The sequence below is a fragment of the Nymphaea colorata genome, chromosome 3, assembly GCF_008831285.2.
Source record: "Nymphaea colorata isolate Beijing-Zhang1983 chromosome 3, ASM883128v2, whole genome shotgun sequence".
In the NCBI taxonomy this organism is placed as follows: domain Eukaryota; kingdom Viridiplantae; phylum Streptophyta; class Magnoliopsida; order Nymphaeales; family Nymphaeaceae; genus Nymphaea; species Nymphaea colorata.
The window spans coordinates 17,448,635-17,464,265 of NC_045140.1; the positions used below are offsets into that span (position 1 = coordinate 17,448,635).

At 39.1% G+C, this 15,631-nt stretch overlaps 2 protein-coding genes, 1 long non-coding RNA gene and 4 other non-coding genes across 7 annotated transcripts; all 7 read left to right on the top strand.

The window, feature by feature from the left end:
- Window positions 1-3,242: 3,242 nt before the first annotated feature.
- LOC116251364 (probable tRNA (guanine(26)-N(2))-dimethyltransferase 2) lies at window positions 3,243-8,492 on the top strand. The gene is made up of 12 exons (XM_031625584.2): window positions 3,243-3,731; window positions 4,345-4,647; window positions 4,799-4,886; window positions 4,987-5,108; window positions 5,289-5,428; window positions 5,511-5,583; window positions 5,664-5,752; window positions 5,925-6,030; window positions 6,587-6,799; window positions 7,327-7,521; window positions 7,658-7,735; window positions 7,958-8,492. Exons 1-12 carry the CDS (start codon window positions 3,597-3,599, stop codon window positions 8,219-8,221), a joined length of 1,806 nt encoding a protein of 601 aa, XP_031481444.1. The 5' UTR covers window positions 3,243-3,596; the 3' UTR covers window positions 8,222-8,492.
- A 1,122-nt stretch (window positions 8,493-9,614) lies between these two features.
- LOC116251294 (early nodulin-like protein 2) lies at window positions 9,615-11,165 on the top strand. Its single transcript, XM_031625464.2, has 2 exons — window positions 9,615-9,945; window positions 10,655-11,165. The coding sequence occupies exons 1-2, from the start codon at window positions 9,738-9,740 to the stop codon at window positions 11,026-11,028; spliced, it is 582 nt and encodes a 193-aa protein (XP_031481324.1). The 5' UTR covers window positions 9,615-9,737; the 3' UTR covers window positions 11,029-11,165.
- Window positions 11,166-11,681: 516 nt separating this feature from the next.
- On the top strand, window positions 11,682-13,990 carry LOC116251555 (uncharacterized). Its single transcript, XR_004171706.1, has 2 exons — window positions 11,682-12,293; window positions 13,681-13,990. It is a non-coding gene; the product is annotated as an uncharacterized LOC116251555 (long non-coding RNA).
- Window positions 12,129-12,221, top strand: LOC116251796 (small nucleolar RNA snoR26). Its single transcript, XR_004171853.1, has one exon. It is a non-coding gene; the product is annotated as a small nucleolar RNA snoR26 (small nucleolar RNA).
- On the top strand, window positions 12,397-12,497 carry LOC116251797 (small nucleolar RNA snoR27). Its single transcript, XR_004171854.1, has one exon. It is a non-coding gene; the product is annotated as a small nucleolar RNA snoR27 (small nucleolar RNA).
- On the top strand, window positions 12,955-13,076 carry LOC116251762 (small nucleolar RNA SNORD14). Its single transcript, XR_004171820.1, has one exon. It is a non-coding gene; the product is annotated as a small nucleolar RNA SNORD14 (small nucleolar RNA).
- Window positions 13,270-13,391, top strand: LOC116251756 (small nucleolar RNA SNORD14). The gene has a single exon (XR_004171814.1). It is a non-coding gene; the product is annotated as a small nucleolar RNA SNORD14 (small nucleolar RNA).
- Window positions 13,991-15,631: the final 1,641 nt, after the last annotated feature.

The following is a 15,631-nucleotide window of genomic DNA, read 5'->3' on the forward strand; positions in this document are numbered from 1 at the left end:
TTTACAAGCAATTCAGATCTACACGATCAACAAATATTGAAATTCAGATTCAATCGAATCCGGTATGAGTAAAAACGTCTTAAGGGAGTGACTATTATAGACTGACCTGGTAGAAGCCCAGGCTTTCGTTCGATTTCCTAGAGCGTCACTCCAGCATAAACCTAGACCTTGATTCGATTCTCATGGGCGTCAGTCCTTTTTATACAGAAAACACGATAATATTAGATCCTTATGCAATTTATCTGGCGAAGCGACCGAAGGATTTCAGTAAAGCCTGTATGTTTTAACTTTTATGTGTTAGTAAAACCTGTATTTTTTTTTGTAGTGGATGATGGAAGTATCAATGGATGAGGAACATGAAAAGCTAAGTGATGTTTTCTTTGAACTGCAAGGAAGCAAATTCTGCCTTTACCACCAAGGCACCAACTATTCAATGACAATTGTTACGGGGCTTAGTTTAAGTTGTCGTCGTGTACAATTCTGATATCGGTACATGTGCTAGCCAAAATGAACCATTACTTAACGTTTTCCTCTACATGCCCGTGTGCAGAAACTGAGGAAGGGTATTTTAGTAATTTGTTAAATATATTTTCATAATTTTATTTATTTTTAATTTTTTTTAAATAATATGAACTAATTATATTTTAGTCATTAACCATACTGACACCAAAAATCATGCATTAATATGATCAAGTTTGCTTGTTAGCTGATTGTACTGGACTGATAATTCAAGACAAGTCATCAGAAAAACTAGCCTTTAGAATGTGTTTGAGAGAGAATAATGAGATGCCTCACCCTAAGGGGCAGTTTGTATGCAAGGAAATGGGGTGCAAAAGAAATTAATATAAAAAAAGATGAGTTTGTTTGGTTGGGATGAAAAAAAAAAGCGCGTGCAAATGTGTGTTTAGATATGAGGAGAAAAAAAGGAAAAAAATGAAATGAAAAGGAGGGGAAGGTAGGGATTTTCAATCCAAAAAAAAAGGAGAGTTTTGGATGAAAATGAGATTGACCCGTATGATAATATTACAGACCTTATAAAACCAGCAACTGACATAGTTTGCATTGTGAAAGTTAAATATGGTATGCATTAGTAGATAGGTTTCAAAATTTTTCAGTGAACAAAAAAAAAAAAATCACAACACTGCTGCAATAAATTCAATAGGGGAACAGCTAAAAAATAAACACGACGGCCCAAAAGTATAAATAATCATTCAATATAATCACCTCAAATCTTGGAAGCAGTTAAAATGAAGGGTAGTGGGGACATTGTCATAAACAAAATAAATTATATTCTTTTCATTCATTTACACATAAAAAAAAACATTGTTTTTGACATTTCTCTTCCTTTCCATTCATCCAAACAAAACTTAAAGACAACCGCCACAATAAATAACAAGCAAGGATGCGTGAAAAATTGATTGAAAGACACTCATTAAAGACAAAAAAGAGGTAGGGTTTGATCCATAATCATGTTTCCAAGACGAATTCCATGAATGATTCGAATCATGGCATGAAACACTGATAGTTAAGGATACACAAGTTCATTGAGCTTGCAGCACTATACAGACATTTTAACAAATATGATACGGTTGTTGAAATTAGATAAAAGTTTTGACCCTCAATCAAAGTTTTTTTCCTTTACCATTTGAAGGCTTGCATTGGTGGGACCCAGCTTTGGTGGGAATGGATCTATTCACATGCCGGACTCCGTCCGATCCATTTCAAGGTTAGGATCCAATAAAGTAAGATGACAAATTTGTTATATCTTGAAGGGTGATTAATATTTTGAAAATTTTACAAGAAGGTGCTGAACTTTTGGGCGGTTCAAAGATGTTTGCCTAACTTTTCATAAATAAACAAAGAGGTGCCATGAGAATGATTGAGCTTTGGTTATCAATCACTTAGCTATCTAACCAGAGTCGTACATCAGAATGGTTGAGAGAAAGAAAAAAAAATATAAAATAATAATAGATGATGAAAATGTTCATCATTTTTTTTGTTTTTCTTTTAATCACCGTGTTAATCACACGGTTCTGGTTTAGATGGTTGGGTGGTTCTAAAAATCCAGTGACACCATTTAAGTTTTCAAGTTAATGGTTCTTTTCAAACTCAAAAACCACACACACACGAGTCCCGACCTGACTCAAACACATTTTTTTCCTTTTCATTATTTTTAAGTTGCGATTTAATCTTTATTTATGTAATATTAAATGTAAGTGTGGGGTACAATGTACATAGTTTAACTACATTATTAAGCATATATATGTTTGTATGTACACACGTGCAGGATTTTAAATCGATCCGATGTCAAGGTGCTGATACTTGGAAGCAGCTCGGAAGTGAAAGACGAGCACAAATAAATATCACAAAAATAAAGAATATATATATCTATAATATTCTCCTTTTTCAAGTATAATTATCAAATATCAATGATTTTGTGGTTTTAAACTATGCATCAAATTATGGCATCCGAGAATCTAATGCACTATCAAACTTACGGAACCACAAAAGCTTAATGCGGGGGAGCACAACATTGCATAAAGTTATGTGTGGTGTCATTAATATTTGATAATTAATCTGTAGCGTGTGTACACATCATATAGTAAATGAACTATGAAATGGTCTCTTCTGTATAAAAGGTTGCATCTTCATTCTATTACAAAATATATAAACTTGATTTTTTTAATACGTGTGTGTGTATATATATATATATATATATATATATGTATATGTATGTGCAATTAAAAAATCAGAATTTGAGTAAGTTTTTGCGATTTTGTCAAAACTCGAGCATGTTTGTGCAAAATTTTGTTGCCCATGTTTTAAGTTTAAGCTAATTCAATTTTAGAAAAATGTAGCTCTGATTTAAAATAATAATTTGCATGAAAATAAAATTCAGGAAGAAGGTCGTTGTGGGAGAGATAATGGCGGGTCGTTTTAAGAAGTGGTGAAAAATATATTACTTATTAAAAAAATAAAAATAGCGAGATTTTAGGGAGAGAGAGAGTGAGGTGGGAAGATGACTCCAACGACCAACGTAGATGAGTGAGGAGACCCTGATTTCAGACTAAAGTCCCTTGTTCTCCCTTCATAAAGGAGATTCAAAACCGCTAGGTTCTAAAGATCCGACGGTCTAAAACAAAAGGAGAGTAAGGCGGCCATGATCGACGGCGCTGATTGAAAGATGAAAACGTCCTCTATTATTATTTTTTTCAAACTTTCAGGACATTATTTTTCTGGTGCAAAAGCAGGGAGGAGGGAGGGATCCAAGCAAGCAGGCGACGAAAAACCCTAAAAACCCTTCAGCACCTTGACTTCTTTCCTTCGCCCTCCATCTCCTTGCTTTTTCCAGACAAGAACCCTAAACCCTAGTCCGATATCTTTCTCTCGCTGGAGAGAGAGCGAGAGATTTATCGCCTGCTTGGTAACGATTGAAGCGTGAAGGTTGAATCGATAACCGTCGGATTTATTTGTTTATTTATTTATTTTTCGGTTGTTTTGAGAGCTTGAGAGGAATACGTGGTGGGAGGTGAGGGGAAGAGGGTTTTTTTGTTTAAACTTTCTGTGTGGTTCCTTTCCTGGATTCCGTGCCCAAGATGGGCGATGAAGGAGTCAAGAAGAACGCGAACGCGAAGACGCTCCCGAGCGATCCCAACGAATATAGGATTCTTAAAGAAGGGGAGGCCGAGATTCTGATGCACGGGAACGATGTGTTCTACAACAAAACACAGGTGAATTTTCGAGAAAAAGGGCTTCGTCTATTCTGATAGTGGGGAAATTGTAAAAAATGGAACATTTTTTTTATTTTTTTGTGGGTGCATTTGAACGCCCCCCTTGGCATGGTCCACTTTTTATAGGAAAAGTGGATTTGTAGTTGGAAATTGAGCGTTTGATCCTTTCCTGTGAATGTGCTTATTGTACCGACTTAGTGGGTCGCAAACAATTCCCAGCTTTTGCTTTCTGCACTGCAAAATTCAACCCTTCTGTTTATGTCATTCGCTTTAGTGCTGTCTAGAAAAAGTAGGATTACTCCTTTTTCCTACAAAAGATTGATTACCTACTAGATCGATTAATGCGTTTTCTTCCCCTCTTTATTGTTTTTAGTGGCTTCGATCTCTGATCCGTGTATTAACTATAGTATAATCTTCCCATAAACAAACATTAACAATCCCAAGTAGTGGTCTCTGAGATTCAGTTGAGGTTATCAGGGATTCTAATTGGGAAGCTCGGGAATGCATGATCTCAATTGAAACTGATGCAAAACTATCAAAACATTCTTATATTCATGCTTCTTGGTACAATTTATTCTTCATCAGATTGACCGGGAACACCATCCATAACCAGGTAGTTAACAGGGACTTGTCAATAGCGGTTCTTAGAACATTCATATCTAAACGAAAGGAAGAGCAGACAGCAAAGTGGAACAAAAAGGTCGAAGCTAGACAGACTGTATCTGAAGTTGCCAAGTCCGAACCGGTGCCCGAGCGTGAAGGTTCACATCGTAATGAAGAAGCAAATGGCCAGGAACATGAAGTTGCTGCAGATTCATCAAAAGATGAACCAGGCGATGGTTCCGTTACAACCAATTCTATTAGTAACGGTCCTAACGGAGATCCAAAGGAAGTTAAGCCACCCAAGATTCTCGAGGTTAAGAAAATTTTCCGTCTTCTTAGTAAAAATCTTGTTGTCCTGGGCAGGTTTATCACCATATCTACTCCTTTTTTCAGCTTTTCTCCTGATATTGCCTTCTTGCTTCGTTTTTCATTATTAATGCCCTTGCCATGTCAATGAACTGTAGGCTTTGGCTGCTTCTGGACTAAGGGCATTGCGTTATGCACGTGAAGTTGAAGGAATAGGGTCTGTTATAGCTGTTGATAATGACAAAAGTATTCTACTTCTTCTTTTTCTAAGATATTATTGATTGATTATTTACTTGATTAATGTCACCTTAAGTGAAGTCTGGTTTTAAATTTTCTTCTGATGCAGTGGCTTTTGAAGCTTGCAAGCGAAATATAAAGCTTAATGGTTCTCTTGCTTGCTCAAAGGTTGAGGCACAGCTTGCTGACGCTAGAGTCTATATGCTCACTCACCAAAAGGAGTTTGATGTGGTAACTGTCTTTGCTGTTCTGTTATTTATTTTCTTGTAGTATCAATGTGCATCAGTTGAAAAAGGAAAAACTGGAAGCACATACGCGTGCGCTCTCTCTCTTCTTTCTTTTTATAGTTTCGTATTGCTTTTCCTTCTAACCTTGGACTGAAGATTTTTTGTGTTTACTGCCTGGTTCTAGGTTGATCTAGATCCATATGGGTCACCTTCGGTGTTCCTGGATTCAGCAGTTCAGTCAGTTGTGGATGGTGGCATGCTAATGTGCACAGCTACTGATATGGCAGTTTTGTGTGGGAACAATGGGGAGGTCTGCTATTCCAAGTAAAGCAAACAGCCTTAATTAATTTAGGCATGTGTTTACGAATTACACACAAACTAATTTGCTGTCTAATTAATACTGCAGATATGGTTCATACCCTTCAAGAGGAAAGTATTGCCATGAGATGGCTTTGAGAATCCTCCTTGCTTGTATAGAGGTAGCCTATTGTTTTCAGAGAGGATTTTATGTTTTAATATTTATTTCATTGTTTTCATATTGACATCTCTTGACATGCAGAGCCATGCAAACCGCTACAAGCGTTACATCGTTCCTGTTCTTTCAGTGTCAGTGGATTTCTATGTACGGGTTTTTGTTCGCATATACACGTGCGTAATATATTCCTTTGACAGCATTTTAGACAATAGTTTTTTGTTTGGTGGTTTGACTAGTTTTTATATAATTCCTTTTTTGACACAACATATTGTTCATGAGTGACACCATTTCTTAGGCTAGAGCCATGAAGCTTACAGCTCATCCATTTTTGTTTACATTGTGCAGTTCTGCTAGTGCAATGAAAAATACTCCACTTAAGCTATCATACATCTACCAGTGTGTTGGATGTGATTCATTCCACCTGCAACCACTTGCTAGGACTGTTAGTAAGGTATCCTTCTATCCTTTGTTTTCCTATAGTATTTCTTGGGTTAAGCTTAAGTTTTCATGGGTTTGACCATGTCCATACCATTGGTTTCGTTTATTTCTCTTTCTATGATATTGATTATTTTTCTTATATTTGTGCTTTCTCATTAGCTAAAGCTATTGCAGTTTCATTTTTGAATAAGTTCAACATATCATAGTCTTAATCTTCTTATTATAACTTAGTCTTATTCATAGGACCTAGAACTGTTTATGAAGATTTTTTTCTTGTGATGTTATTGATGCTTTATTTTTGTGTTCCAGCCTTTTGTATATGCTACTTGGGGAATTTCTAGCTCATGTAATTATAAAATAGATTTTGTTGATGAAAATTTTACAGGCTTTGCTTGAGTTGGTAGAAATTCTAAGTTCCAAGTCCTTATGGTTCTTGGATTATGATTTGGTTTGTCTAGTGTATTTTGCTCAAAAAGTACATCTATATGAAAGTTGATTTTTTTTCTATTCCCACTTTTGTTTGGATTGAGACTAAGTAACCTTGTTGATGCCTCTTTTCCCTTTCCAAGAACAACAGTGTCAAATATGCCCCAGGTTATGGTCCTGTTGTACCTCAAGAGTGCACTGATTGTGGGAAAAGGTTCAACTTGGCTGGGCCTATATGGTCAGCTCCAATACATGAGCAAGAATGGATTTCGTCTATCTTAACAAATATCACTTCATCCAAGGAACGATACCCAGCATATGAAAGGATATCTGCTGTTTTAACCACAGTATCTGAGGTACTAATGCTTCCAAACTGGAGGATTTTCTTTGCCACTTTATTGGCTCCATTGAATACCATGTCGGGATTTATTTTGTTTGAAATGCTTCTTTTTCGTTCATAATTCTTGGCATTCCATGGTGATGTCTTAACAATTTTCAAAATCATATGGCGATGTTTATGTGACAAGACAACAACTTCTCCATGTTGACTAGATTGAGAAACACTAGTGGATTGGGTTTCAGGCCATCGGGGAACTGATTGTGAACCTCAGAATTTGACAGTCCCAATTAGGTCATATGTGCATTAAATTCCAGATGTATTTTCAGAATGCAAAGGGCCGGTGTTGTCTTGTTGACATTGGTTAGGGATGCAAATGATAAATGGAAGATACTGTTACGGTATAGACAGTTTTTAGAGGAAAACGTTGCTTCTCTTATCCCACCATAAACAATGCTGTCTGACGTTGTTTTTTTTTTTTTATTTAAATTATGTTTGTCCTCTTCCCCTAGTTTGTGTTGATTTTGTTGAAGTTGTGGTCTGCAGGAGTTGCTTGATGTACCTCTGTATGTCAGTCTACACAATCTGTGTGCCACCCTCAAGTGTACTTCTCCTTCAGCTGTTATGTTCCGTTCTGCTGTAATAAACACAGGGTACCGCATATCTGGAACTCATGCTAACCCATTGGGACTGAAGTCAGATGCACCGATGAGTGTCATTTGGGATATCATGCGATGTTGGGTAATAAATTAATAAGCAATTTGCTTTGTGTCTGTATGTCTAAAAGGTGTTTTTGTGTGTGTGTGTTGGGGTTGGGGGACCGGGGGGGTGGGGGGTGGGGGTGCAAACCTTCATCTCATTTTTGCCTTTTTTGCAGGTAAAGCTTCACCCGGTAAAAGCACAGCCATCTGACCAATCGGGGAGTGTCATTCTGTCTAAGGAACCAACCATTCAGGTGTCTTTCCCATCTATATCTTCCACCTTCGTTAAATTCGTTACTTTTTACTTGGATGTCTTTGCCTGGCATGTTGGCAACATCTGTTTGTGTAACATTTCACTGCAAATTATATGACTCGTCCATCACTTATCGTGCATTCCATTAACTGTCCATAATTTTAACGGTGGCAGCTGTTGGGCTTATTGTGATTCTTATCTATGTCATTGTGCAATGCTGCAGGCGAACTTTGCTCGCGCACAATCCTCGCTAAGCAAAGCACAGGCAAAGAAGATTGCACGCTTCCTCCCGAACCCCGAAAACCACTGGGGCCCGAAGCCGAGGGCAGGAAGACAGATAACAAGCAAGCATGCCTCCCTGCTGGGGCCGGGAAAGGTCAACGGCCTCAATGGGCATGACAATCAAACGAATGAACTTTGTGATCAAGCAAATGAACCTGAGGCAAAGCGTCAGAAATTAGACACTGCCGCTGATTCAGAATCGTGACAAATTGGTATGACTGAACTGCAAGCAGCCATGCACCACGCAAGAGAGCCTTTTCCTTCGGAGGAGATGCCAAGAAGTTTTGATCGCATTATTGTGATGCTTTTTTTGAAACTATAGACAAGTATGTGTAATAATATTATTCTATAGTTCAATCTTAATTTTTGATTTTCCAGAAAAAGTCATTATTTTTATTCTTATAAAAGAATTTTGTATAAAATACATTTTGCCTTCGTTCGCTATACATTTTTGCAGTCCGCCTCGTTCTCTCTCCCACACACTTCCGTGATTCGTGAACACCTTCTGCGCGTAAGTGGATACTTTATAATGTATTATTCAGTAGGTGATCCCAATTCCCAGATGAGTTAAACACGTCCAGCACACAACAGCGACAATATCTCGGTTTTTCTTTGTTGAACCACGTGGGTCTGATTTTTTTCAGGTTAAAAACGGAAGTCTTTTTGATTGTTCTCCGAATCTCCACTTACGTTCTAAAGCCTTGGACGCCATCAATTCAACTCTTCCTCAATTTCTCTCATATTCAGCATTTGAACCCAAAATAGGGATATTTTGGGTTGAATCCATAGTTCTATTTAATCGTTCCCATACGGTTCGATTCAGATTCAAACTCTATATCTAAAACTAAATCTAGATAAAACTGACACTTATTTTAATAATAATGTTGGACCTTTTTATATGAATGAGAGATTAACAACCCACTGCTAGAAAAAATGGCATTAAGGCTCTTTCTTTGCCTTCCCTTTGCTTTAGGAGTCTTAGATTGTATCGGCACCAGCAATGACAATAGTGTTCTTTTCAACATAGGTATCGCTCTCCACCATTTTACACAAAGGCGTGGCTGTCACACGCATCTAACTAGAGACACCTGTATATATTCCGAATCATGTTTGTCTGAATCTGAATGCTATATTCGATCTGTATCTAATCATGTTCGACCTTGCTTGAATCTGAATGCATTTCTAATCTGTAGCTAAGTAATTGCATCTACGTTTCTTTGTCATATTGGTCAAAATGAATTCGGAATTGGATCAGAATCAAAATCTCCCGGCGCGATTAAGAAGATTTTGATAATTTCACTGGTCATTCAAAAACCAGACTTGTGAGTAACATCCAAACAGGCCCTTGGCTTAGAAGACGTGGTTCGTTAGAGAGGGAAACCGAGGGGCACAAGTCTGCATCATATCATATTTCTCCAGAATGCCCTCCAGTTGAAGGCGCTATTCTGCGGTTCACTCCTCCTTCCAGGGGCTCGACCCAAGTCCATTTTGGTCTCATAAAAAAGATTTCAGTTATTTCCCCACGAGGCCCACGTTCTCATACAAACTACAATAGAGGTGCGCTAACTAAAAGCCCATCGTAACCGTCCTCCCTTCTCTTTGTTGTCGCGCTCTACCCTTCTCTTCTCTCTGCGGTTGGCTTCATCACTCTTCTTCTTTCTTCCCGCTTCCTGGCACTCGTTTGTTCTCTTCAAGCCAATCTCTCTCTCCGAGGAAGAACAATGGCGTCCTTTTCACCGGCCGTCGCTGGGCTTCTGCTGCGCTCCATCGTCATCGTCATCGTCATGGTGGGCGTCCTCACTCTCTCCGCCAATGGACTGGAGTTCCGGGTGGGTGGCCCCAGAGGGTGGGTGGAGCCCACCGGCAACGACACGGATAAGTACAACGAATGGGCCTCCGAAAACCGATTCCATATCGGCGACTCCCTCTGTAAGTTCGGTTCTTATGATCCCACATTCCAATTCTTGCTTCCTGTTCTTCTGATTTGTTTTCTGCTTTTCTGTGGTCTTCTGCTCGTGAAATTTTAGAAAGACATGATGTTGGCTAGTTTGAAGGCTCTTAACATTCAACAGGCCTTTGCTATCGGGAGTTTAACCTATGAAGAGAGAGGGACTTATTTGTGGTTTGCCTCACACGTCTTCCGTTGAACCTTGTGTTCATTATTGACGAAAAGAACAGAGTTTTGTAAATGCTGTTGGTGGTGTTTTTTGTCTTCTGAAATCGAAGTAGTAGGCTGAGGGGAAGGATTTACATGGGGTCTAATCCTTTTCTTTCTAGTGGGAGAAAATCCATTTTTTACTCGATTATCTGTCTTTTAGATTAGATAAGAAGTTCTACTTGGATTTTAAATTGACATTTTTACGTCATTGTGATTGCTGAAGTGAAGGACAGATAAGACCTGAAAATGGTACAGAAGTTCACTATTTATTTGAATTCATTCCTTCGTTTATTGATTTAATGTCTTACAAGTGAATCAGATTGGATTCATAGTCAGTTTTCAAGATTTTGAGGAACTAGATGGGGCAGGGAGGATCTCTCTCGCTGTGTCTCTCTCAAACAAATGGCAACTTTCATGTGTGTCACTTAAACGCCAATTTCTTATTATGTTATCTCACTCACTCTCCCTCTCTGCGAAAAGATTTCAAGTACGAGAACGACTCGGTGCTGGTAGTGAACGGCCAAGAGTACAGTCGCTGCAACAACTCCTTCCCCATCCACAAGTTCAAGGACGGAAACACCAGCTTCACGCTCGACCGCTTCGGCTACTTCTACTTCATCAGCGGCACCTACTCCCACTGCCGCAACGGCCAGCGCCTCATCATCCGCGTCATGGGCCAGCCCGCCGCCCCTGCCCCAGAGCCAACCGGCCCCGGTGGCGACGACGAGCCCGCCACCCACAACCCGCCGCCCGAAGACAAGCCCAACTCCGCCGCCACTGTAACCGCTAGCGGTCTTCTCCTGGTGGTCGCGCTGGGTTTCATGTTCCTCGTTCCTGGACACCTCCTCCCGTAGGGGACTGCCTGCTGCACCATGTCTTTCTCTTTGCTTCCTTTTCCTCATAATTAAGAAAATCTTTGGGCTCTTATTCATTATTCATATGCCAAAGATTTCCATAGACTTTACTTGTGTTGTTCTTTTACTTACCGTCCTTGGGACCTAGATTGCTTATTACTTGTAATTTGCAATTCATTCTATGCATTTATATTTTAGTGAATATTGCTTTAACGTTTTTCTTAGTTTGTATGCGTATTTTTCTTGTTTAAGGAAATTATTTCGGCTTTTACCTTGGTAAATGGAAAATATTATTAAAATTTCAACCTACCAACTACTCACCCAATCAATTGTATGCTTTAGCTTAGGAGTGACTCAGGTTCATTAAGACGGCGATGCCATTTGGAACCCTGAACTAGCCGTCTCGAACCTAGGTGCGACTGCTTATATTTTCAGATACGGGTCTCGATAAAATTTACCTAGAACCGGTCTCAACTCGATCCATTCACGAGGTCCGGGTTCCGGAAGGCTCTGGAGCGACTCCTCTTACAAAACAGTGCGGGCCTACTTGAGTAATTATCAATCTCAATCTGGCCCATTTTGGTAAAAATGGCACCCTCCATTGCCGTTATATACGCCTCTTCGCCTCGTTTCCAAACCCTAAATACTTTGTGTCTTTAGTTTTTTTGGCTGAAGCAGCTTTCTTTGGAAGCCCGAAACCCTACCTAAGGACGACACCGTTTCTCTCGTGTTCGTTCACCACGAGGGGCATCTCGTCTCTCCCCTAGTGTTCTGGCTTTGATTCTGTATTTTGAAGCCAAAAGATAGGGCTACTGGTTTCCGTTTTTTGGTTGTCCTTTTTTTGAATGTCGTCGCAATCTCAGAATCGCGGATGCCCTTGTTCCGGAATCGAATTAACTTTCTTGGCTGATTATAAAAACCCTCAGTTCTCTACTTATTCTGTTGTTTGATTGACTACGTTTCTGCTTTTGCTTTCTCTGTTTCCTTTCTCTTGCCTGGGTTGGTACTTGCGCATTGGTTTTCCTTTTATCTGTTTTTCGGGGTTTTCTGGAGATCGTTGTTTAATCATCGATTGTGAAACAATACGTATCTATCAGCAGCTTGTATCGGTGATGAGAATGTATGAAACGTCATCCTTGCACTTTGATTTCCCATGAAGAAAATCCACGGGGAGAATTGAAACTGAGATGCTTCTGCTGCTTCTTTTGCTTTCTGTAGTCCTTTTACGGCCTCCTTCTTGTTATGTGGAGAAGAGAGAGTAAATAGTAAGTTACTCTGTCTCTCTGTGCCCCTACCTCCTTTTTTCAGTTTTTGTTTTTTTTGGAGCGGACTTTTATTGGACTTTGGAGTATATCCTTCAAACGGGAATCCTGATCGATGATGCCTTTCAGATAAAAAACTGCGTTATCTTTCTGAAATTGCCTTAATAAACTGGCTTGATGCCTTCCTCTGACTATCTGAGATCAGGAAATTTCTTCCTTTCTGAGTTTTTTTGTATATTCCTCATGGAATTGGTTTATGTTCCTTCAAATTTGTTCCTTTCTCTTTTTCATTTTGCTTGTTCTGGATGAAAAACTGAAAATGTTGGCCTGATTTATGTTTGGCATCTTTCCAAGTATTACCCTTTGACTTCAGTTTGTTTTTTGTAATTTTTTTCGAACGTGTTGAAGGGAGAACCGTCTTTGTCCCTCGTTAGACGAGCGGGAAAACTTCGGGTAGATTTTTTTTGTTCTTACTTCAATTTCAGTGCAAGTTTCGATCTTGTGTTTTGGTGATGGGGCGTGTCATATTAAGGCGTCGTTGTATTTATAAAAAAGAGAGATGGTCAATAGAACCATGGGGTTCTGGGCTCTCATTTTTGGCTTAAAAACTAAAGTTCTAATTGGGCTGACCGCTAGTTTTTCTTACTGTATTGTATTTGTTTGTTCTCTATGATGACTATTCCAAAGGCTTGTTTCTCAAAACATTCGCAGTGGCCGCCTAAGAGCTTTCGCCTTCGCCGGGCTTGAGAGCTAGTGCTGCTAATTCTTCCTTGGATGTCTGAGACTTTGTTGCAAACGTAACTTGTGATTCTTTTATTTTTGTTTTAACGATTTCAAAATTATGAGACTCTTCAATCTTTTCCATGGACTGTGTGTACTGGTATGTATCTATTTCAACATCCTTTCGGCACTCAAAATCTCCGGCAGACGGTTGATCATCTTTGGTACTAGTCTTTGTTACATCTTTAGGTGAAATTCATGTCTATGATGACAACTCCAAAGGCTTGTTTCTCAAAACATTCGCAGTGGCCGCCTAAGAGCTTTCGCCTTCGCGGGGCTTGAGAGCTAGTGCTGTTAACTCTTCCTTGGATGTCTGAGACAAACAATATGCCATCCTTCTGTAATCCTTCTCTAGTATTTTATAGCTGCCAGGGATAATCTGTTTTAATTTTTTTATCTGCCGAGGATTTTGGAAGTCTGTTTTTGTTTGTCATGTCGTCTTTGTTTAGTCCGCTGACCACACTGCTTTAGTCTTTTTGAAATCTAACATCGAGTCTGCCTGTCTCACTGGGTTCATAAGTCTTCAATTTGGACCATTTTGGCCTGGTTGTTGGCTAGGCCATCCCTTATGGCTGGCTATATTACCCTGTTTATCTTGTTGGGTTTCCAGGCTTCCAGCAGCGGATGGCACGCGTGAGCCCTTCAACCCTAGTGGAGTCCAGATTTGTCGTGCATCGAATAGCATATGTTCTCCGACATCAGCAAGAAGAGAGAGAGGGGGAGATAGAGAGAGAAAAGAAAAGTAATGTGTATGATTTTTGCTTTGCTTGTATGAGGCCACGACTAGGGTAATCGGATGATCAACCCTAAAAAAACAGAAGTTGCTGAACAATGTATAGCGAACCTTATAGGATTTTTGTACGCCCAGGAAACTGTTTTGTAAATCCAATATCTTGAATGAAATTACTTTTTTTGAAATACACTGACAATGGTTATCGTAACTGGCCGGCCCTTTCATAGTTACATGTAAAAAAGGATAGGAAGATGAACGTGGCCTCAACTCTTCATAAAAAAAGGAAATAAGGTATTCTCTAAGGTATGTCTAAAGATTGTACTTGACCCACTGATGTTGAAAAAAATACACCAAAATCTTTTATTCCAGAACAAAAGGGCGTTCAAAAGATTATTCAGTTGTTAACCTGTTTAAATTCAGCAATCAGATGAGTAAGCTAAAATAATGCTTTCCTTGAAAATCTCTGTAAAATTAAGAAAAAATAACATTAACTTTTTAATTGATTGCAGGGAAAACTTAACTGTATTTATTTTGGTGACATTTTAGTATGTGTATGTGAAGCTGGCCGCATTGGTTTGATTAACTTTCAACAGAATAAATACTTTAGTTGGAATCGAGTTGTTTCAATGCCTCATCGTCAACTTCAACACTCAAACCTGCAAACGCCAAAGAATATGCTTATTGAAGAAGGCATAACAGCAGAAGTATGCAATAGAGTATTTTAAAATAATTCTATGTTAAAGATTTTTGAAAATCATCAAGTGCTAATATACTTGAGCGTGCTATTCTCATTAATTTGTCTTCGCTTTTAGCTTTTATATATGCAAACAGACATTATGTGATGATGTAATAAGTAGGACCAAGCACTTTGCCAATTTAAATAGAACTGGAATCAGGGTTGGAGCCCCAATTTTTTTAACGAGACAGTTTAGGAACCTATGTGCAAAGACTTTCTATGAAAAAAATATGAAACAGGCTAGAAGCGAAACTTTTGAAAATTTTTCATTTAATTCATTTTTCTCAAAATTTCTACCACGGCCAAGATGAACATTTTCAAAACATTAACATGAAAGTATATTTTTAAGAAGTACATAATTTTATCACTACCTTGAGGACACATTTGATTATCGAGGATATCAGAATCAGCAGTTTTCAAGTCCGACACCCGACACCCGCTCCCCTCTTTTCCTCAATCTGATCTCAAATTCATGTCTTTCAGCCATCAGCTTCTGCCTGACGTTTATGAAGTTCGGAGGCACAAAAGTTCTTTCGGCCAACCCGTCTTTCGGCTGGATGACTGAGCATGACTGTCCTCCAAATCCTTCGTCGTGTACCAGCTGTGTGTTCCTATCACCTACATGCTGGAAAAAAGAAGTCAGAAGCGAGTGCTTCCCCTCAGCTGTTATCAAAAGACCATCCTGATTGTTTCCTTAAAATCACTGTTGGGATTGTCAAACTGTATGGAACCCGAGATGACCATCTCATTAGAACACCTGTTGCAGATGATTTACGGACGATCTTGCTGACCCTCATCAGAATGAAAACTGAATCAGCCGATTCAAACATGGTTTAAGCAAATTTGTGCAGCTTTTTCCACTGCAACCAGCCTTCCAAGACATGTTTGATGTGCCAGCCACTCTTGGTTTATTTAAGGGTGATAAAAGATGAAGATAACTCTCTTGCCCGGGCTTCCAAGATTTACCTGGGCAAGCACTTGAAAACAGTTCATAACGTTCAAATTGCAGAAGCAAGCACCAGTGGCTTGCAGATTTATATACACGTTCCGTTGCCAATTCAGTTTACAGCTTCCGGGGCTTGCATCCAGAGA